This window comes from Arvicanthis niloticus, unplaced genomic scaffold (assembly GCF_011762505.2).
Source record: "Arvicanthis niloticus isolate mArvNil1 unplaced genomic scaffold, mArvNil1.pat.X pat_scaffold_481_arrow_ctg1, whole genome shotgun sequence".
Taxonomy (NCBI): Eukaryota; Metazoa; Chordata; class Mammalia; order Rodentia; family Muridae; genus Arvicanthis; species Arvicanthis niloticus.
In genome coordinates, this window is record NW_023046115.1 from 36,686 (window position 1) to 60,811 (window position 24,126).

Below are 24,126 nucleotides of genomic sequence, written 5' to 3' on the forward strand. Positions count from 1 at the left end.
CTAAGTATTTACTTACTTGGCCCTCATAACTGGAAAACACTTTCTATTGTTTTACATAGAAAAAAAAAGAAAGAAAGAGAGAGAGAAAGAGAGAGAGAGAGAGAACAAAGAAAAGGAATAGGCTACAAACAAGAGCCACACATATATTTATAATACCCATTCCTAATATCTGTCATCCATTTAATAGAAATGCAAATAAAGCTACCTAGATACAGGCTTTATTGGGAATTTATATTTTATTAAGCGTTTTGAATCAAGCACAAATTCTTTGTAAAAGGAAATATTAAGAATAGTATTTGTGAGCGGATGTGCAAGCAAGATTGAAAAAATAGAAAACAATTGCTATGTTGTATTTTTATCAGTGAATGTTTCTATACATTCTGAATTCTGAGATCATTTGTAAACAAGCATTTTAAATTCTCTTCTATGGATAACATGTACTATGAGCAGATATGAACATGATGCTTAGATGACTTACCAGAAGGAAGTTTTCTCTATAAGCTTCTGTCCATTGGTCTTTCTATGACTGTTAATTCACATTGAAATTGGAGATCTTTGGAAAAACCACTGAGGGATCTCTCATGTTCACTAAAGCTCTTATTAGCCAAGCAACAGGGACAGTGACAAAATAAATGAATGTACCTCCATCTTCGACAAAAATGTCTTCCAGGCAACTTCATTATTTTATCATATATGGAAATTTAAATATTCTTGGAGTCCTTTAAAGCCCTTCAGAACCAGAGAATGCATGTTATTCCAAGAGGTATCTGGACAAAAAGAATAATCAGATACTAGTAAGAATCCAACTAAGATATTTCTAAGAATGCCTCATTTAGTGGCATTACTTTGAAATTGTTTTAAATAATAACATGAAAGTAAAAATGGTAGAGCCATATCCAGACATTCTATTTCCATGACTGACCTGGGAAGAAAGAAAAATACAATGGCTATAATTCAGTCTGGGACCCATATAGATATCACCCCTCAGCATAACTACCTACTATTAGGTTGTCAAATGTCAGCCATATACCTCAGTCTTTTTCAAATGTCCAATTCCAAATATTTTAGTCTACAATTTTCATACTTCTTGCTCTGGACTCAATTGGGTTTCCAAAAGTATAAGCATAAATAAAATACCTCAAAACACTAGGTCATCTTGTTGAGAGGGAACTTGATTAAAGTTAAGGTTATAAGGGTGATTGATCCAAAAGAAGCAATGTTCTTATATACAAGGAAGAACCCCCCAGATTACTTTTTCTCTCATTTCTCACTCTGTGTTTCACCACCCGAGGATACGGTGATAACATGGCTGTGCCAGTTTCCTAAACCAATCCTAATGCAAGCCTTCACATTATCTTGGATGGTTGTATATGCCCAGTGTTTGTGGCAGGCCTTCATAATAATAGCAGACAAAAATATTCTAATTTTTATTAGCTTGATTTGGAAATATAGCTCCAATTTCTGATTTCCAGATAAACATGCTTTTCAACTGTAAAAAAAAAAAAAAAAAAAAAAAAAAGTGACTTCCAAAAGCAGAAGTAGATCTCCACATGACTTTTCCAGAATTAAGTATTTATACACATTAGTCAAAATATGTTAAAATCTGCAATAAATAAGAAAATTTGCTGTAAACTTAACCCTCTTTTGCATGAATTTCATATATTTATAATCTGATCTTTTTTGAAAAAACACAAACTTCATATTCTCAAACAACTGAAAATAAATAAAACATAAGATATTGAAATAGAGAAAAACCAAAGATTAACTGCCAAAATTTAGCTATTTGAAAAAACTGAAAACTATTGCTCTCTGATGATGATTTCTGAAAAAACAAAAAAGACACTTACCCAACTAATGTGCAGAAAAGCAAACAGAATCATATGTGGAGTAGCTATACATGAAGTACTCACTCAAAGTAAGTTATTAAAATGTAACAAATATTTATAAAAACTGACTAATAAGCATAAAATATAAATATTCACACAAAATACATTCTATTCCAACTGTGCAATTAGTTAATTAAGATCTTGGTGGGTGAAAGGCATTTGTTATCTTCCAGTTTTATGGGTTGGGAATCCAAGCATTACCTAATTGCATATCAGGAGTTCTGCCAGGGAATCTTATGAGGTTGTTGTAAAGCTGCCAGTTGGGAACTGGGACTTCAATCATACCTGAAGTCCCCACCAGGGAAACCTCTGGGCTACTCTCCAACTGAGACCTGAGACAGTATGGGTTCGTAACCTGTGAAGTGCCTTCGCCAAGGAAATCAAACCAAAATACTACAAAGTGAAGAATACCATTGAGATGGATGGGAGACACAGCTGTTTACAATCTAATCTCATTCAACCACCCCTGCTACCTTCTATTGCTAGAACCAATATGCTAAATTCAAGCAGAAAATGTCATTGTAGAGCAACAGAGGAGACAGTGATGTAGTAAATTACTGACTACCTTGGGAAACCCAGATATTTGTAGTTTTCAGAATCAAAATGGAAATAATTTCTTACCCTATCACAAACAGAACCCAATTTGACATAGATTCAAGATTTAAAACTGAGAAATAAAGCCATAAAAATTAAGGTCCAATTAAAGATAAAATAGTAAAATATAAATACATCCAAATATAACAGGAATCAAAAAACTTAGACATAATAGTCATATTTAAAAACTAAAAATTCAGACTTTCATTTGTAGTATCATTTTTTTACAAACATACAATTAATATATTTAACAACATTTTTAAATTACAACATGTGATGAGATGAAGATGCTTCCTTAAATCAATGTGAATCAACATGGACTATTATGAATATCTACTGTCTGTTGATTTTAATCTTGCTAACATTTTATGGTTCCTAGTTTAAGCATTTTTCAATATACTCATAAAGCATATGTAATAACTATATCAGTTAACCTAAAAAGTTATGCCGTTTGCACTGCCACCAAATCAGTAACTAAAAGATGAGCTGATTTCCCCCAGGTCTTCAAATGCATTTGTTCATTCTACCTACAATGTACAGAGAGTTTACAACTATCAGACAGTTTTAGTAGGGGAAGACACTTTCACAAGTATGTCAAAATCTTACTGGAAAAAAAAAAAGAGCATTGCTGCTCATTGAACTCTATATTGGGTGTTCAGATAGTTCTAGAAGCTCCCTTAGATTCTTTTGAAGCACCATTTTGACACTGCTATTGCCCACATTTGCAATCCTTTATGTAGCACTCAGAAGTGATGCCACCCTTTTAACACAGGCCACTCCAGTCATAACCATCTCCTCCTTGCATCAATGCCTGCTTCCTCATTTCTCAAGAAAATGTTTCTTCTTTTGTGTTTTGCGCTCTGTCAAATCAAGCATGTGTTTCCATCAGATATCTTTCTAAAAATACTTTCCTTCTTTTTTCATAGATTATATTTCTTCGGATTCCTGCTCATTTGGCATTTCAGGTCGTCCGTCTCTGAAAAGGTAGTTTTACACTTGAAGCTAATGTTCCCCGTGTAATGAGGACTCGGATGAACCTGGGGCATGAAAGTGTTCTCAGATATCTGTGAGTGAATGAATGAATGAATGAATGAAGAGTGAGTGAATGAATTAATAAATGATTAAATGAATGAATTTTTCTCCTTGTGTGAATTTCTTGCATTAGTGTTGATTTGTTTTCCATGTTAGCACTCCTACCCCAAGTGCCAGCTCCACATGAAAATAAAAATTGAAAAGAGCAGGTCATCTTACCACAGACCTTCTCTACTCTCTCTGGCTTGCATTATGCCAACCCAATCAATCAGGCTTCTCCCTAGCACAGAAACAGAACACCAGCTGCAACCTCTTCTCCTCTGCATCCACATCTCCTATGGATCCTACAATCTGTCCCTTCTTGCCCTCCCTCACCCCACTTTTCAATGTGTCCCAGACCCCAACTCAGGCAGACAACCCTTATTCAACAACAGGCCATATCTGCCCGAAGACCAGGTAGGCTGCGCAAAGACCTCTCTACTCTCTCTGGCAATCCCCAGACCCTGTCCCTCAGACATGTCCCTAGCACTTCAACAGAACACTAGCCAAGGCCTCATTTCCCCCAAGGCTCATATCTCCTGTGGATCCCCGAGATCAGGACCATTACTCCCTAATATCCTTCCCCTACTTGTCACTGTACCCCATCCTCAAGCACCGTCAGGCATTCCCTGTGAAAACATCAGCCAACTAATTTAATAAAACAGGCAACACACAGTCATCACAGTACATGAAAATTTAAAGAGGAAATAGAAACCGAACACCCACTCAACAAAGACAAACTCAGAAAGCAGTGCCTCGACCTATAGCCACCCCAAACCCAGATGCCTAGGTGCCAGTGCAGCAATACAATCAATAATAGCCAGGAAAATACATTGTCACTAGAGACCAGCCATCCTGCTGCAGCAGATCCTGAACACTCCAACATAGCCGAGGGAAAATGCTTTAAAAGCAACTATATGAAGATGATGGAAATCCTTACAAAGGAAATAAATAAATGTTGGTTTACGAATCCCGAATCACAATGGGCAGCATCCACCCGTATCAGTCACAGATTAAGAAAATATCCTACAGTCTTGACTACCCCCTCATCTTGTGTAAGCATTTTTTCAATTGAGGTTTCCTTGTGTGGGATGATGCTAACCCGTGTCAAGTTGACGTAAAACTGGCCACCACAGTTTGTTCCTTTGTTTCAGTGGAAGTAGCAGTCTCACAGGCTTCAGCACGCTCAACTGTATTCCCGAGCTGTTGTAGGTGGTATCACCTCTAGGCTGATTGTTCTGGATACTATAAGGAAGCAAGCTGAGGAAGCCATCAGGAGCAGTACTGAAGCAGCCCTCCTCAGTGATCTCTGCATCAGCTCCTGCCTCAAGGTTCATGCCTGGTCCGATTTCCTGCCTCGACTTTCCTCACAGAATTGTGGTTCCGGGTCTGTAAACCAAATAAACTCATTCCTCCACAAGTTGCTTTTAACCACGGTGTTTTATAGCAGCAATAGTAACACTAAGACAAACCAACAACCACCACCAACATAACAAAACTATGGAATTTCCAAAGCCAAAAAAAAAAAAAAAAAAAAGGCTGATGCGGATTTTCTTATGTGTTCTTCTTCTCAAACAAAACTGCATATAAGTCTTGCTCTTAACATCTCCCCCACAAGAAAACATAATGAACTAATGAAAAATGAAACAATTATAGAATAAACGGGGTTCTAATAAAAGGACTAATTTGAACAAATTGTATTGTTTAGAAAAATCAAATTATACTTGATAATAACAGTGATACAAGGTTGAATGATTTAATAAGGTATCTGTGAGCCTAATGTTTTGATTTTTTAAAAATTTTTAAAAATTACTTATAAATTTTAAAAAAATGAATTGTACTGGTCCAACAATTGAATTTTGAAGTAAATATATTTAATTTGAAGACAAGCTGTCAATTCAAAGTGAGGCTATGATGAGAAAAGGCCCCGTGGGAAAATGTGAAGACCAGAGCAGAGCTAGATCAAGTCTCAGAAGTGACAGAGGTAGATACGGATGCTACACATTAAATATGGCTCCCCGGGAGTTACAACAGGGCTATCAGCTTTACTCTCACATATCTCTGTGAACCATGAACCTGACTGGGTGTTATACAGGAGGAGAATTATGGCTGTCAGATAATCACCTTCATTAGTTGTGACAATCATCTGGCCATTGCAATTTTCACTGGCTACATTTTCCCTGACCTCCTCCATCCCCCTCAGGTCTGCTTTCACAAGGCCCTGTGAACCAGCTTTCATCAGCTGCTGATTCACTGGCTCTTCTCAGAAAGGTATCCATGGAAACCAAATGCAGAGACAAAGGGAGGCACACACAAAAACAGATTAACATCGATTTTAAGTCTACTGTAGCCTTTCTTTGGAACCTTTACAAATGTTTCTAGCATGGCTAACGCCAAAAACTTACAAACCTTTTATATGCTGTCATTAAGGTAAACGTTAGAAATACTGTCTGGTAATAGTATCATAAAGCAAAAGTAAAGCATAGTCATATGTCACTTAACAGAGGGAACAGCCCAGAAAACATAATGTAACAATTTATGTTAGCATGTAAAATCACAGAGTGAATTTGTACAAACCTAAATGTAATTCAAAGAAACCCTAAACACAAGGTGATTCGGATTCTAGTCCAAGGAATAGGACATTCTGTTTTATAGAAAGCCAAAGATTTTATAAGTAGACGTGCACTCTCATATATCCATAAACTGTAATGCTATAGATATACAAACCAGTGCACAACTGTTCGTTATCACTGCCAAGGATTTTTTTTTTTACCAAATTTGTGCTGAACATTTACATGAAGGGCAGTATAATATGTTTCTTGACAACTGCTCTACCACAAGTATAACAAGAATAATGTTGCATTTGAATGTCACTGAGTGGATTGAATTTTCCAAGTTTTATTACCTTTTAATACAGCTTATAAATTAGGCTTTTGTTTTAGGATTATTTTTATTTTATTTCTATGAATGCTTGTGCTCAAGTGTGTGTGCATACCACATGGATGCCTGGTGCTTGCAGAGGCCATAAGAAGATGTCAGATCACCTGAAAGTAGAGTTACAGATGGTTGTGAGCCACCATGTTGGTGCTGGGAATGGAACTCGGGTCCTCTGCAAGAGCAGCAAGTGTTTCTAAGCCCTAAGCCGTCATCTCTCCAGTGCCTCATTATTATCTTATGAGGCCAGCATCACATGTGTGGTCTATCCGTTGACCGAGAATAATTGTAAATAGTATTTAATGTTTAATAATATTAATATTATTAATAATAGGCCACACATAATAACAAATAGTCTGCATTACAGATTTTTAATTTTTTAATTATATTTTATTTACCTTTATGCATGGATGTGTATGCCAATGAAAACTATATAAACTTCAGAGGATAACTTACAGGAATTAGTTCTTTCCTTCCACTCTATGGATGCCATGAACTGAACTCAAGCTGTCAAGCTAAGTGGCAGGTACCCTTATATGCAGAACTATCTTGCTGGCTATTTGATTTGGGTTTGGTTTGTTTAGGTTTTATTTAGTTTTGTGTTTTTAATCTAAAGGAAAAGAAAAGTCAAAGCATCAGCTTTTTAAAATTTTTTTCTCATCTTATGATTCCTCAGCCTTTGCCTCTCCTGCATTTTTTTCTAGTGCTCAAATCTTCTCTATGTCTGACTTTTCCAAAACTTCAAATCCTCACAGCGACTAAAAATGATTTATGTGTCATTTCCTTCTTCAAGCTTACCTGACATTTCCAGGTCAGAATGACTTCTTTCATCTGGAGCCACTTCAAATTTTAAGTGGACTGCTCTTATGATCACTTGTGTGCAATTTGTTTCATACTTCCGATGAAAACCTGCCTGATTCATAGTTTTTATTCTCTATAGTTTCTTCACACATTCTTATTAAATTGTAAGTAAACGTTGGCTAAATGAATGCATTAGTTAATTAAAATGAGTAGGAATATTCTGAGTCCTGAGGCCCCTACCTGGAACACAGAACTCCTTCACTGGTACATAAGTTTATACATTAGCCATACTGATACTCCAATCTATTTTATTTTTTTTTAAAGTCGGGAATCAAAAAATAAGACAATTACAGCGCATTGTGTGGGTCTGGTCTAAATGTTTCTGTTTAGCTCTGATCACCATTGAGTTCCAAATGCTTAGCCGTGGCTCTAAAATAGTACAATTGGCATAGGCTGTGGGACAACTCCACAAAGATATCATTTACAAGGAACTATCCAGCCCCATATTACAAATGGCTAAAGACACTCAGCTGTGCCCAGACTCTGGCACCAACCCACTGTGGGGAAAAAAACCTGAAGAAGGAATTGGTGGCATTAGATGCATAGAGGTACCCAGTCCGTGTCCATTGGAAATTGCAACAGACACAGTGATAAGACAAGCAACAAGATAATATAAAATCTTATTCTAAAGCAATCAGTATCTATAATTATCTCTATGGTCATCTACAGCACTATATTTAAATCCTGAATTTGAAACTCTGAGATACCAGAGTTCTTCATTTTACACGGAGATATAGTTTGATCTTTCAGTGTTCTGATAATTTATTACACACAAAATAATTGCTTCAGATAATATTAAAATGCTACTTGTCTCTAACACTTCAGAAAGAACATATTGTCTATCAGTCTATCACAAGACAGATTTCATTTATTATGGGTTCTGAATGATTTTAAGGTGTTATTAAAAATATTACTCTTATTGCACTGTAATTGTCTTTTTTTTAAATCCTAGACTCAAACAGGAATTTCAACTAGATAGGAATTTCATAATGGCTAATACTAAAAGCACTTTTTAAAGATGAGGGCACTCTCTACACCATAAAATGACTGCATAATCTTATATACCAGGGAAGGAGTTCTGTCTTCCACTTAGGGTTTTAAGACCTCAAAATATTCCTACTCATATTAATGATCTAATATATTAATTTAGCCAAACTTTGCCTATGTTTTAATAAGAGTGTGTGACAAACAGAAAAGTAGTTTCTCTTCGATTGGGTTTCAGGAATATGACTTTTATTTACAATGATTATATTGTTTGTAAACCTATGTGTGTGTGTGTGATGTTTGTATACTTATATAAAATAATAAATTGACCTTATTTACATGAAAACATCTAAGAATATGAACTAGACCCAACCTTGTATTTTCAGAAGTGGGTAGTGATATAACATACTTTAAAAGCATACACTACTATAAATAATCAGCAACTAGCTACTTAATTCAAACCACATATTCATGGTTTTCAAGTTGGACCTTCTCAAGTCTCAAATTGTTTACCCTGGTCCTGTTGTATATTTAAACTGCTTAGTCTTAATTTTTGTGTGTGTGCGATGTGCTGGCCAAAGCCAATTATGTCTACTGAAATGTGATTGATAAATTCTGCTAATGCTTCTTTGAGGTGAGAGGAACCTAACATAGAGACTACTCAACTATTTGAAGCTGTGCTAAAAATTCTGACTGATCACTAATATTTTAATTGCAGATAAAAACTGTTCAGTGGTATAGTAAGTGGCAAGGGAAATTTTTATTATTAGTTTCTCTAAGGGAAATATTGTTAATCTTTTTTAATAGAGTAGTTTAGAAACAACCAGCCTCATTATAGAAACACAGAAAAAATAGAAGTCATTGAACTTGTTTGTGTTACCAGGCCTCCTGAGACAACCGTGTTCCTCATTTTTCTCTCATGTTTTCTATGCTATTTACATTGTTTGACATCTTAGTGTCCTATTGATTTATCACATATAAAACAATTGCTTCCCATGATAATTAAAATGCTACTTCTCTGTTTTAATGATGTGCATAATAAAGCATTTAAACTCATTAATAATTTTTTATTTATAAAGCTATGGTCATGCTTATATATGTATCAGACGGAAGCAAAATTGAATGAGCTTTTCTCATTATAATTCTACTAATTTTCCATTATAATTCCACTAATTAAAATGTGTGGGGAGGAAGCTGTGTGTTGGGATATGTATGTTTCATTCAACTTTTTTTCCCTTGGAGAAACATTCCAGAGAGAAATTAAGGCACAATCACTTTAACAAGCATTTGCGTTACTTAAAGCCAACCTGCACAGTGATTAACCTTCCTTGCCCTGTGACTCCCTCACACATGAGAATCAAAACTGGTGGGGAAAAAGTCAAACTTATAATGAGCACTAGATGCATCTGAGGTATGACACTCTGGAGATTAATTATTTTTAAAAAGTTAGCTTCCGTGATTCCCTTTGAGAGACATGACACGTTGACGTAAGTTGTAAGAGAAATTTCTGCAAAAGCGTTTTCTGTTGTGAACTTTCGGTTACCTAATTAAAACTAAGGCCCATTATCTAAATGTCAACAACTGATGGCAATAGACATTATTGCAGGGGACACATGTCCTCTGCTGTACAGGAGAGGCAGAAGAGCAAAGGTAGCATGGGGTGTAAGACCAACTCGTGGTCAGTGAGAGCAGGACCATGTAATGTTGAGCAAACTGCCCAGCCTGTCAATCAAAAACTGAGAAATAGGGATAAAGTAGTAGCCACTTATTTCACAGGTTTAGTGTTACAATAAATAAAACACGCATATGAAAGACTCATTACAGCACATATTTCATTGTAACCTTAGCCAAATCACAACAAAGTACCATTTTTGTCTTATCTCAATATTTCTTGATGGTGGCTTTACCTTACCCTCTTCTATACACAGTTATAATTTTAAAGTGGCTTACTTTAACAAGGCCTACTCACATGATTTAAATCCTATTAATCTTAGTGTAAATTTTAATCTTATAATTTTGCTATAATAGCTCACTTTCACAGATTATTAATCTCTAATAGCAGTTACAAATGAAAATGTTGCCTTTTCTAATATTTAATGAGAAATTTGGGCAAATGACAAGATTCTTTACTCTGTTTTGTTGTTGGTTGGTTGGTTTTTAGTCAAGGAGTTTTATATGCTGCTTATAATTCGTTAATTCTAGCTCTAAGACCAATGTATGTTCTAGTAACATGAAATACGTAATTCCCAAACTAATTTCTATTACTTTTATTGGGTTATATGCTCTTGAGTTTGGCATTTCAGTATCATTACCTGAAGCAAAATTACTAAAAATATAATGAAAAAATGCTCATCCAATTTTGCTTCATTCTAATATTATATATATTCACATACATTATATATAATATATGTGACTATAATTTAATGTATCAAGTATTTTATTATTAATTGAATTTAAATGCTTCACTATATACAGAATTAATTAGGATAGTTAACAAAGTCATAAATTTTCAGATACCTGGGTAAACACTATTCTGAATGTGAGACTGAAGTTGTTATTAATGAGATTGGCATTTCAACCAGTGAACTAAGGATTAACCACTCTGTGTAGGAAGCCCTCTTCCACTTAGTTGAGGCCCATGTAAAATATAAGCACTTAAGGGTCTGCTAGGCTGATGTTGGCCATAGCTCCTGTCCTCAAATTGGTTTCTGTATTCTTGAAATTCAATATTCTTTAAAATTCTCAAATTAGAATCTATGTCTTGTTCTGAGCCCTTCACAGTCACATTCAAATGTGATTTACAATTATCCCTTCAGGTTTATAGTAGCAGACAGTTTTCTTTGAGAGAAGTGGGCCTGAAATCTAAAGAAAGAATAGTTGGTAACTAACATAACAGTCACACCCTTACATACCAACAGACATATTGTGCCTGACCTGCTGCTATTGTAGTATACAACGTTTATATCTAGGTGAAATCATCGATTAATTCCCTCACTTAACAGCCTTTATGGTAGCTTCTGGCTCTGTATACTACCTAACAAGAAGAATTTTCCAGTTCAATTCCAGGGCAATTTTCCTTTGTCCATTATCAAAGTATGTAATGTACTAATCAACACAGTCTTACCATTTAGTTCTTCTGGGCAGCCATGAACAATGACAATATCCTGTGTTTTTCTTATACACTCCAGGACTTTACTGATCAATACTCATAGGAAGTAACTGTATATATGTCTGCACTGAGATTTCATTTGCTTACCTCTGACTCCAAGAATTGCTATTATCTACTTATAAAGAAATCTTCTGTATAAATTCTTCATAATGTATTTTTAAATGAATTGTACAGTAATGTATCAATATTTTATTCTCATATCCTTAGTTCTTGCTAATACTCTCCCCACTCATCCTCCTCTCTTCTATCCCTTTAACCCTTTCCCTGATTAAATGTTACACCCAAATAGTTCTCCTTCTGTTTTCAGTTCACCATTCTAGCATTCCCTCCACTATCATAAATATCTCCTTTCTGTCTTCTCTTGCTAACTTCCTGGTCTCTATTAATATCCCAAGTTCAACATAAATCAAATTAGAGTACTATGTTGTAAAGCAATTATCCTTATTTGAGAGAGAACATACAGTAATATTTTTCTGGGCCTACATTACTTCACTCAGTATAATACTTGTTTTCAGTTCCATATATTTATCTGAAATTTTATAATTTGATTTTTCTTTGGTGCCTGATATAATTCTACTATGTGAATTCACCACATTTTGTTACCCACTTATTGTTGATAACCATATAGGATGACTCAATTTCTTAAAAACTATAAATGGAACAAAATGACAATAGCTATGTATGTATCTTCATCATAAGATATACACTCCTTTGGGTATATGCCCAAGAGTGGTAGAGCTGGATTAAATGACACATATATTTTCACCTTTTTTGGCACCTTCACACTGGTGTCAGTAGTGAGAGAATAAATTTATGCTCCAATAAACTATATATAAGGGTTCTTTTTTGGCCAAATTCTCACCAGCATTAATTACCATTTATTTTCTTGATAAATTCATTCTGATTGAGGTTAAGATAGAATCACAAAGTAGATTTGCATTTCTTCAAAGGCTAGTGATGTTAAACACATTTTAAAGTGGTCAACTTGCCACATGTTCGATTCCATAATCATTTTCATATGTATGGTTCCTTTTTTTAAAAGCAGTAATTCTTTGAGAATGTTTGCATGTATTTTGATCATGCTCATCTCATGTCCAACTCTTCCCATAGCCACATCTCTATCTCTACATAACAAATTCCGTGTCCATTTTTTCCTAACCAAGTCTAATGTATGTATTACAGTCAATATCAATGCTTTACTATAGCATTCACTTTCTTAATATTTATACATTTTAGTTCTTTGTATGTTCTAAATGGTGATGAATAGCTGGCAAATAGTTTCTCTCACTCCACTTCTCCTTCATCTTCTTCTTCTTTATGATACACTGAATCCAATTAGTGATGATGTCCAGATAGAAAGGGAGGTGGGTCCCACCCTGGAGCATGGAAAAGCTACTCATGGTCACATATTTAAAATAAAATGATTCTCCCTATGAGCTATCAACTACCAATTGATCCTCAGTAAGGGGTAGGCCCTAAAAAACAAATTTTGGCTGTCTATATCTTGTGCAAGTGAACACACAGTTGTAATGTTATTAGTGTGATACTCCTGTCATCTCGAGAAGATTGAATTTTACAGCATTCTTCCAGATCCTCCAGCTCTTACCATTCTTTCATGTGTAATGTTTTCATTGTTGGTCATAGGGTAGGTTAGAAAATTTTTCCTTATTAGGAAGACTCAGTCTTTTATTCTCAATACTTTGACAATTTATGCCTCTAGCCACTGACTTCTGGTAGAAGAAGAAGAAGAAGAAGAAGAAGAAGAAGAAGAAGAAGAAGAAGAAGAAGAAGAAGAAGAAGAAGAAGAAGAAGAGGAGGAGGAGGAGGAGGAGGAGGAGGAGGAGGAGGAGGAGGAGGAGGAGGAGGAGGAGGAGGAGGAGGAGGAGGAGGAGGAGGAGGAGGAGGAGGGAGGAGGAGGAGGAGGAGGAGGAGGAGGAGGAGGAAGAGGAAGAAGAAGAAGAAGAAGAAGAAGAAGAAGAAGAAGAAGAAGAAGAAGAAGAAGAAGAAGAAGAAGAAGAAGAAGAAGAAGCATCTCAGACTCATGTGGAGAGTAGCCAAAATAAGTGGGTATAAACATAAATATTGAGAAGATAGTTTGGCAATATGGCAAGACAGTAGTGGATACTGTTTAAAGACCCATGGCTTCCCAAGCCAGAGATTTTTGACCAAGATTACAGTCCAGATAAGAAATTTCCTCCCCTGGAGCAGGCATCTAATCAAATCAGAAAGAGGTTAGTTACAGTAGTGCTTTGAATGAGAACTGTCCCCCATCGTCTATGTATTTGAACAGTTGGTTACATATTGTTGGCTTTGTTTGAAATTAGGGAACCTTTGGGCTGTGGAGTCTTGCTGAAGAAAGTATGTCACTAGGAAAGGGTTTTTGAGAGTTTCTGGTCTCGCCTCATTTCCAGTTCATTCTCTCTGTTTTTTGGGTATTAGTGGAGATGTAATTGCTCAAGTCCTTGCTCCTTCTGCTATGTGTGTCAGTTGCTGGCATGCCTCTTTCCCATAACAGATTCAACAGTCTGGAACCATACGCCAAAATAAAATTCTTTTGCTTTAAGTTGTTTTTAGACATGTTCTTTTATCAGAGAACAAAAAGTAACTAATACAGAAGGTGGCACCATACAAGAAGGATATTGTTATGAATAACCTCTACCCATGCTGTTTTTTTTTATAAGAAAGTGGAACACCTTGAAACGTTGGACTAGAAAAGTGATGGACTAATATAAAAAGGACATAGCAGGCTATTGTAGTAAGAGCCTGGAACACAGTAGTGCTGAGAAGAGTGGAAAGAAGAGAGGGCTAGTTCATGAGGATGGGAAAGGGGTAGGACAAGCTCTCTATTAGCAACTGACAGAAAGGCAATTTGTAGGCTATTTTGGCAAAGAATCAGACTGCCTTTTGTAGATGTTAAGAATGTTCTTGAAGCAAAATGAAAATGTAACTGATTCAATTTTTTGTTTTTCTTTTTGGGGTCTGTGTGTGTGTGTGTGTGTGTGTGTGTGTGTGTGTGTTTGCATAAGATTGAATCCATGGAATAGTTACTACTTATAATTTTTATTTAGGTCTACAGTGTAAAAGACATAAGGGAAGCAGAATAAAATGTAAGTTGTACAGCTTACAGACAAAAAAAGCAATAAGAAATTCAGTGTGGGAATTAAGGCTATACTGAAAGAGAAGCTATAATTATTAAGGAGACTAGCACCCCGTGCTTTTCATGGGGAGGACAGGAATGTACCCTTTAATAAAACTACTGGAAGGCAAGACCCCACTCAGATAATCTTCCAGCTTGTACAAGAAGAAAGTCTAAGAAACTTTTCAGACTTAGAAAGCAATTTCTCTAAAGTATGAAAGTTTCTGCTAATGTGGTTGAAGGGATCAAGGGTCCATCTTAAGATCACAGCTGAATTTAGCATGTTGTCTTCATAGTAATGACAATAAAGACCTGAAAAATACAATAGTAAGTGAAAAGGAAGAGTAAGTGAGTCTTGATTTCTTTCTCTGGAGTTTCAGAGAGCTGCTGAGGACAGACTCTACATAACAATGCTGCAAGGACATCAATAAGAAGTCCCTGAGAGGAAATTGTGTTAAGTTGTAAGAACAAAACCTGGGTCATGGTGGGGACTCCAAAATCCATGAGTCATTTACCAATTAGAGTTAGATACAGAGAGTTAAACCACACAAATGGTAAATATATGTCCCAGGCCAGAACTGAAGAAGCAAAACACCCTAAGCCTTTTGAAATCCAAGTCTCAGTCAAGAAACACGGAGCTTTGATCTTTACCTTGTTGGTTTCAGTTTTATTTGGGTCCCATATTTCCTCTCTATGGCCTAATTCTCCCTTTGGGAATAGAACTGTATATTCTGTTATTTGTGTTAGAAGTATATGATTTGATGTGTGATTTTTTTAAAACGGCCTCAAAGTAAGAGATTGCCTTGTACCTTAAGAGGAACTTTGAATATTGAAATAGCATTGAGATTGTGAAAGACTATAGGGATCTTTAAAGATGGGCTAAGTGTCTTTTGCTATTTTATACTACCATGAGCCTTTCGAAGACTGGGAATGGAAGGTAGTGGCTCGAATGAGAACTGTCCCCCATAGAGTCACACATTTAAACACTTGATTTCCTCTTGGTGTGGCTAACTGGGGAGGTCTGAACCCTTTGGAATGTGGATATTTTTTAGAAGACACATATCACTAGGTGCAGGCTTCTTGCCTCAGTTTCATGTCACTCTCTGGTTTCCAGGTATAGTTGAAAATGTGATTTTTCAGCTTCTTGCTTCTGCTTTCAGGATTGCCGTTTGGTACTGTGTATTCCTGCTATATTGGACTTTTACACTGCTATAATACAATATAAACACTTCCAGAAGCCAATTTTGGCCATGGTGCTTTATCACAGTAACAAAGAGTAACTAATATAGTTAGCCTGTAGTAGTCTTGGTATATCTGCATCAACGAGCACCTTCTAGAACAGATCTGCCTTACTTTAGCTGATTCAGAGTTCAATCATAGTCTCTATATTTACTGAGGGACTCTATACCATTTACCTGAGAATAGTTTCTGGCACAGGCAGTCCTTTTCAACCCATACACACATCAAACAGTTTAAAATGTCACATAATTATCACTCTAAGGAACACACACTAGAAAATTTGGGCTAGTGAAACAACCTGCTGATTATTTTAGACCATTTCTCAGCAGATTCACAATGGACTCAAGACCCATTTCTCCACATTGTTAAGCCACGGACATTTGTTTAACTAACTATCCCATCATGTCTTACATTACCACCCTATTACTCTGCTTCCTGAGAGAGTCTTCCAAATGAATTGCCTATACTTCAATCCCATGTCAGTGTCAATTATTGGAAAATCCAAATGAAGTAAAATGACCAATTTTACTTCTTCCATGGTAGAAGCAATTGAGTAAGATGAGGTTGGAGGTATCCTCCCCATGTTTTATGTGTACACAGGAAAAAAATAAATAATTCATCAAAATATTATAGCAATTTTTTTTAAAAAAGGACTCATTAGATTTTAGGAACCTCTTTATTTGTGAATAAAATGAACAAATACTGACATAGACAGATAGCAAGATACTACACAGAGACAAAGTTGGCATAACTTCATCTTGGGCTACCATACTAGGTAAAAATAATAATAATAATAATAATTCCAGACATATAAGACCATATAGAAATCCAAAAAGGAACACTCAATCAAAGAAAGAACAGTAAATCAAAGAAAGAAATGTTTAAAAGAATAACATGAAAAATCTTGTGATATAATATTCAGGGAAACAAACATACGCTATACATAAAAATGAAACAATAAAAATAGAGAAAAACTGAGAATGTTGATTTCCTGGATAAACTGAAGATAGGAGATAGTAATTCTGGTAGGAAATTCACTAGTTAGCTTTTCCCTTTGTAGGAAGAGGACTACAAATGTCATCATAGCTCTTTATACTTAATGGAGTTTTCATTGACATTATTTCCTGGTTTTTAGTATCTGAATATATATATATATATATATATATATATATATATATATATGCTTAGAATATATATATATTATATTATAATATAATATATATTATATATTATATATATTATATATATATTATATTATAATAATATATATTAGAATATATATTAGAATATATATATAATATATATATTAATATATATATAAGAATATATATATATGCTTAGAAAGATCTTTCCAGAGTAGCTTGTTTACATGAAGGGGCAGTTTAGATCCTACATGGAGACATGAGGACACCCAGCAAATTTCAGAGCAGCTAAGGTGAAGGGTTGCTTAAGGAGGCAGTCATTTTAGTAAAATTTTCCCTCAAATCTAAGAACAAGAGGCTGAGTTGTATACAAGCCTGGCAAACAGAGGTCATGTGGATTTTACCTTCCTGAAAAAGATATTCCCCGTTTAAATGGCAAACAGTTATAATATACCAACTCACGAAATTAACTCTCACCCACACTCCAAAGGAGACAAGACGTGTTGGTTCTCCATGAATAGGATATTTTAGCCATTATTCAGATGCAACATGCAAGGAAACAAAGTATTCAATCATCAACTTCCTTTCTGTGAAACTGCTTCCTGTTCCTTCCTCACGGGGGTGGGGGTGGGGGGTGGGATGGGGTGGGGGTGGTGGATGGTGCTGCGGTGGGGGGGGGGAGGCATTTCTTTCGCCTTCATTTTCTACCCAGGTCATAATATTATTATTGGATTTACCGTTAGTTGCAGGTCTGCTGTTTGTTTATTTATTTATTTATTTGTATTCATTATTTATTTATTTTAACCTACATATTTTCACTACCCACAGAAAGGTTTAGAATCTTTACCTCTTTATCCCTGTGTCTTAACAGAATCTCTTGTGGGATGAAATCCAAATAAGTAGAAAAAAAGTGAGCAGGACTCACTCCAGTTTTTAAAAATTCTGGTAAGATTTTCCCGCCTCAGAAACTATAACCAGGAAATTAAAAAAGAGAAGATAGACATGCAGACAACATGAAATAGTCTGACATATATTTCTGGATTCCTCTTTAAAACATTTTTTTAAACGATGCCTATGAATGTGTGTCTATGCCAGGGTATGTGTATCTGAGTACAGGTTTTCTTAGTGGCCAGAGTCACTGAATCCCCCTGGAGCTGGAGGTACAGCAGATTAGGATCTACATGATGTAGATATTGGAAACTGAATGGATCCTGAATGAGTCCTATGCCAGGGCACTCTGTATTACCTGCTGAACCATCTCACTAGCTCCTCCAGATTCCTCATTAGGCTCTCTTCCTTTTATTTAAACTGACAGACAAGGGAAAAAATAACAGAAAGAATCTCAAGAATATTGACTGGGGTAAAGGTTTGCTACCTTACAGCAACACCCTTTCAGCAACTCTACAGTTCATTTCAGTGGCTGGAGGAAGAGAGGTCACGTTGCTAGATTTCCTTGGATACCCCTATTTAGCAAGTAAAGCAGAAGGAAGACTGGTCTCCATGCTGCTTCTTGCCTTTTCTTTTATTGTGTTCTTCCCTGTGCTAATTCATTATTATTATTATTATTATTATTATTATTATTATTATTATACAAATTATTCAACAAATTTAATAGAAACTATATTCCCCAAACAAAGTAGCCTCCTTATTAAATCAAAAATGTAAACTTGGTGGATTGAAATTGTACACTTGGAGCACATATTAAGGGAAAAAATATCAGGTAATTCATGAAAGTAATCCAAAGCTTAACACTTTCAGTAAACAGAGAAGTCAATGACATAATACAGCAATAGCACAGATCCATCATTGTCCTTCATTGCACTGAGCAAGGCTAGGGCAGGTTCCGGCTTTCTACCAGTCTAGTCTCATCTCCAAAAGATTTCACTAGCTTTTCTCTCTTCTCATTCATAAGCCAGATGTTCACAGTCAATACCAGCATCCAGCCTCAACCCAAACAGCTTCATTTGCTAAGTAGGCTAGCATGCCGGCACCTCTGATTTGGCCAAACCCATCTTCAGGACCTGACTCAAAGCTTTTCTCTGTATAGAACTTTTTATGACTCGTAAATAATAAGATGCTATTTGCAGCCACAAGAATGTGACTCTTTTCAGTAACTAGGCAGATTGGAAGATGGCTTCTCTAAAGCAGACATCTGAGGACAACTTACTACATCCAAAATGAAGAAATCAGTACACAAAGAGGGCAAAGAAAGGGATGAGGGGTGAAAAAAGATATGAAAAGTTAAGATGACCAAACAAGGAAAATAGTGTGGAGAGGAAAGTAGAAGTGGAGATATTTTGTCATGAAAATATAATCTCAAAAATAGGCAACAACAACATCAAAAATAAGGGCACCCAGAGTGCACCAGGTACTCTGCTTACCAGGTAGAGCATTACCTGTGTAATATTCTTTATCAGTAGTATAATATCCACGAGGGAGTAGTTTCTAGAGTCACAAAACCTGGAGTCTCCCTTCTACCATTTATTCCTTGGTCATTCTTTTAAAAATCTCATTTCAGCTCTTTGCCTCACAGTCCTTTACATAGTAAAATTAGGATAATTTCAAATATATTTACGAAAGCCGGGTAAAAGTGTTATACCTCCCTTAACATATAGATGAGGTATCCATGACTGGTCATTCATTACAACTGCTCAGGAAGAAAGGCGGTTTTATGTAGAACCCTCCACAGTGATGATTTCACCTCTTTATTTCTGAGACTGTAGATCAATGGGTTTAGCATAGGGGTGACCAGATTATTTAAGACCTGCACAGTTGCATCCAGCCAAGGGCTTGGAGTTGGCCTTAAGTATATGAGGACCACCGGCATGTAGAAAAGCAAGATAGCAGTGAGGTGGGCGCTGCAGGTGGAGAAGGCTCTACGACGGCCCTCAGCAGAGCGGATCTGCAGAATAGAGCAAACGATGAAGCTGTAGGAGGTGAGGATGAGGAGGAAGCAGCTGAGTGGCATCAGGCCCACACTGATGAACCCCACCATCTCCAGGGCTGATGTGTCTGCACAAGCCAGCTTGAGCATCACGGGGATATCACAGAAGTAGTAGTCCACCTCATTGGGACCACAGTAGGGCAACTGGAAGGTGAGAGTAGTTAGAAAAGTAGCCTGAATGCAGCCAAAAAATGATGTCCCCGTGGCCAGGATGGCACATACTCTGTGGCTCATAATGATGGAGTAGCGTAGAGGGTAGCAAATGGCCACAAAACGGTCATAAGCCATCACTGTGTACAGGAAACACTCAGTACAACCAAGGAAATGGTAGAAGAAGAGCTGGCTCACGCAGCCTGCATAGGAGATGGCTCTGCTATTTCCTGAGAGGTAGAACAGCATCTTGGGAGAGCTCACAGAAGGGAAAAATATGTCGAAAATAGACAACTTACATAGGAAGAAGTACATGGGGGTGTGGAGCCGACTGGAGGAGATAATTGCCAGTAAGATTAATAAGTTTCCCATCAGGGTGAAGATATAAAAAGACAAAAACAGGACAAAGAGCATGGTCTCCAGACCCTCTGTGTTTGGGATGCCCAGCAGGATAAACTGAGTCACTACGGAACGATTCCTCATAGCTTTGAGACTATCTGACTTTAAAGGGATTCAAACTCACCAGTCTGAACACCAGTATCAGATTAGAAAACTTTTCCTGAAAGCTCTGAGTGTGCTTACTCTGGGGCAAATTTCTTTCTTACGATAGGCAGGGGTCTGATTTACATACTCATATCAAATGCTATAATTGCCTCCTTAAGGGTAAGTCAACTTAGTTTGCAGAAGGAATGCCTACTTTAGTTATCAGAAGAAATGATCACCTTTGCCAGGAACAACAGTTTGGAGGTATATTAAAAATATTTTCATGTAAAACATATTTTCCTATTGCATTTCCTGTGAGCCTTTTTTTTATGTTTTGAGTTCTTGTGGTGTCTTTAATTAATACACTCCTACTATGCATTTCTTTCTGCAAAATAACAGAAAAAGGTTTGTATTATAAATCATGAAAATTAATGTCAATATGGCTTCTTCTTATTAGTTCCACTGGTTAAAATAATTTGTACAATACCTCATGTACGTCTGTTAAATGAAATTCACAATTATTTTAACAGAATCAAGAACAGCAGACATAACCTGAACTATATAATACAGTGATGTGATACTTGAAGGTATACTTAGCAGGAATTTAAATTCTAATTAAAATCCTCCATTCTTTTACATATCTGAAACCAACTTCTGGAAGAAGCTTAATTTGATATTAGTATTTTGAAATTATGTGCATATAAACATTTATTAAATGACATTATTAATAACTTTATGCCATATATCAAATTAAATCTCTTTAGAACTGAGCTTTCCCAAATGTCTAGGTCTTTGACAGCTGAGTGTCCCTGCATATTTTGGACCTTTTATCCTAAGAAGACAGAGACTGCTCAGAAATATTAGCCAAAGAAACAGCAGTTTAAAAGGTATCAAATTCAGGTTACTACAATAAAGTGACAGAAAAATGACCCACATTGAAGTAGAATAAAGTCAAGAAATACTATCACTGAGGTGAATTGTCTAAGTGGAATGCATGATGCCTGGGTTTGTAGGGGCTTCTTTCCTTGATTCACCTTGGTTTAATGAAATTAAACAATATCAATAATATGCCTGCTTTTCTTTCTTCCTTCCTTCTTTCCTTCTCTTCTCCCTTCCTTCCTTTCTTCCTTCTTTTTATCTTCCCCTACACACAAACAATGAATACTTACTTTGTTTCAAAGATAGATACATCTTTTTAAAACGTGATTATTTGGTAACACTGTATCTATGAAAGTGGCAACTACTATTAATAATCAATCCTATAGACTATCAATAGAACTCTAGCTACATTAAGGCACTTATCTTGGTTTCAAAGCTAATATATGACAGACATGTTTTCTTTGTGCTCTTTATCTTTTGAGAAGTCACTCTTCTGTTCTTCTCTGTTCAAAAAACTTGCTCTGCTGCTAGACAGGACCCTTGCTAGTAGATGCTCACAGCTACTTTTCTTGAATGTTGGAAAACTATCTATGTCTTACTTCTTCCAGGTTTGTTTTTTTAAAAAATCTTTTCTAGTTTAAGAAATTATATAAAATATTTTTATATGTGTAAAAACTAAAATTAGTATTATCTCAAAAATAGGGATGGTTTGGTCTTAGGCAAAGAAGATAATCATTTTCCTACAGAAATTATTCCTTCTGAGAATAAGTAGACTTACCCTGAAGGAGGTAACTGTAGCATTTGATATGTGTTCGTAGATCAGGCCCCTGCCTATAATAAGAAAGAAAGTTGCCCCATGTTAAAAGCATACCCAAAACTTTCACCATCAAAAGTTTTATAATCTGACACTGGTGTTTAGACTAGTGACTGAATTTTTTCAAAGTCATGATATCCAGAATGGGAGTTCAGATTGAAATCTGTGGCAAATGCCCCTAAACACCCTTTCTAAAAATAATGACTGAGCCATCCTGTGTTTCTAATCTCACACTCCTTTGGATACAATAAAGACAGTCAGAAGAGAAGTAGTGGAATTATAGAGTAGGGAGTGGAGGACTTCTTCTTGATAACGACTCTAGCCACACCTGAATAATCTCTCTAAGCAAGTCACCTTCCCGTGTGCTTTCCATCTTCACTTCTTGCTCAGCAAAGGCTCTCAGAGGTCTCTACTTGCTTATGATCAGACATATTCTGACTCAATATTCTAATCTTTTAGGTCCATTAGAAAAAAAGAGGTGTCCCAAAGACAAGGAAGGACTCATGTGTGGCCCAGCGAGTATGAGAGGGAGTTGGAGTCCATCTGGACACAGGGGTACTCACATCATCCTCCCTGGAATGCTGTTCATGCTTTGCACACTGAAGTAGCAGGACCTGACATTTATATTCTTTGTCAGAGGCAAATGCACTACAGACAAAAGAGTTCCCCTTGCCCTGTTTATGAAACAGAAAGTCTCACGGGGCTTGCATAACCAGCATCAGAACATTTTCCATAGACTGTTTTCTGGGAAGTGCCTGGCAGAGCCTCTTAAGACCTCTGTGGTACCTAGGGATAAGTGTGCAGAAACAATTATTTTGCCAACTTCATTCATCATTCAATCATCAAATAACAGTGATGACATCATTGCAAAGAGATATTATGAACTGGGAAGCATGGTTATGTCTAGTCGAATAGGCTGCACTGTTATATCTATATTTTGTTGCCTTTTATTCCTTTAAACTTTGCTGGTGACATCATTTATAACATCACTTTACAAAACTACAGGCACATCTGTATAACTAAATGGTCATCTTTAGCAAATAATCTTGTTCAAATAGAAGTATATATTACTGAGAGCATTTATAATTTGAAGGCAAGTCATACCAAATTCTTTCTTATTTTGAAATAATTTGATTTTATTTACACCATAAAGCTACCCAATGACATCAGCCAAATACAGAAAAAAAAAAAACCAAACAGGCTTTGGATTAACAATTATAATTAATCTTAGCCTCCAGGGCAAACAAAACTAAAAACATACTCATTGTAGCTACAAAAATAACCATTGCGGTATTAATACAACTTAATTCTCATCAGAGTATCTTCTGACAGTGTTAACGTCACTAAAGTTGTAAAAATTGTGTCTGTTTGTTTTGTTTTGTTTTGTTTTGTTTTGTTTTGTTTTGTTTTGTTTTGTTTTTGAGACATTGATTCTCTTTAACAGTTCTGGCTGTCCTGACACACTGTAGGCTAGGTTTGAATGCAAAATGTGGGGAGTTAAAATATTATGCCACCACTACCCAGAAGATAAGTCTTAGATAATAGTCTGCAGTGTCATAGCTGGCACTATCAGCATACCTAAGTATTGGTTCTGTATGTTGGGCACTCAAGATATTATGATTCAAAGTTTACCATAAAGTTATCATTCAAATATTATCTCAGTCATTTTCCATTTTATTTTATGTGTATGGGTGTTTTGCCATCATATATGTCTGTGCACTATATACATGCAGTATCTGAGAAGGTCTGAAGAGGACATCATATCCCCTGCAAACTGGTGTTACATATGGCTGAGCGCTCCCATGTCAGATGCTCAGAATGGAACACAGGACCTCTGGAA

General features: G+C 36.1%; 1 protein-coding gene across 1 annotated transcript; it reads right to left on the reverse strand.

The window, feature by feature from the left end:
* Positions 1 to 19,482: 19,482 nt before the first annotated feature.
* Positions 19,483 to 20,593, reverse strand: LOC117702123 (olfactory receptor 10D1B-like). Its single transcript, XM_034493430.2, has one exon. The coding sequence runs from the start codon at positions 20,591 to 20,593 to the stop codon at positions 19,658 to 19,660; it is 936 nt and encodes a 311-aa protein (XP_034349321.1). The 3' UTR covers positions 19,483 to 19,657.
* Between the last annotated feature and the right edge of the window lie 3,533 nt (positions 20,594 to 24,126).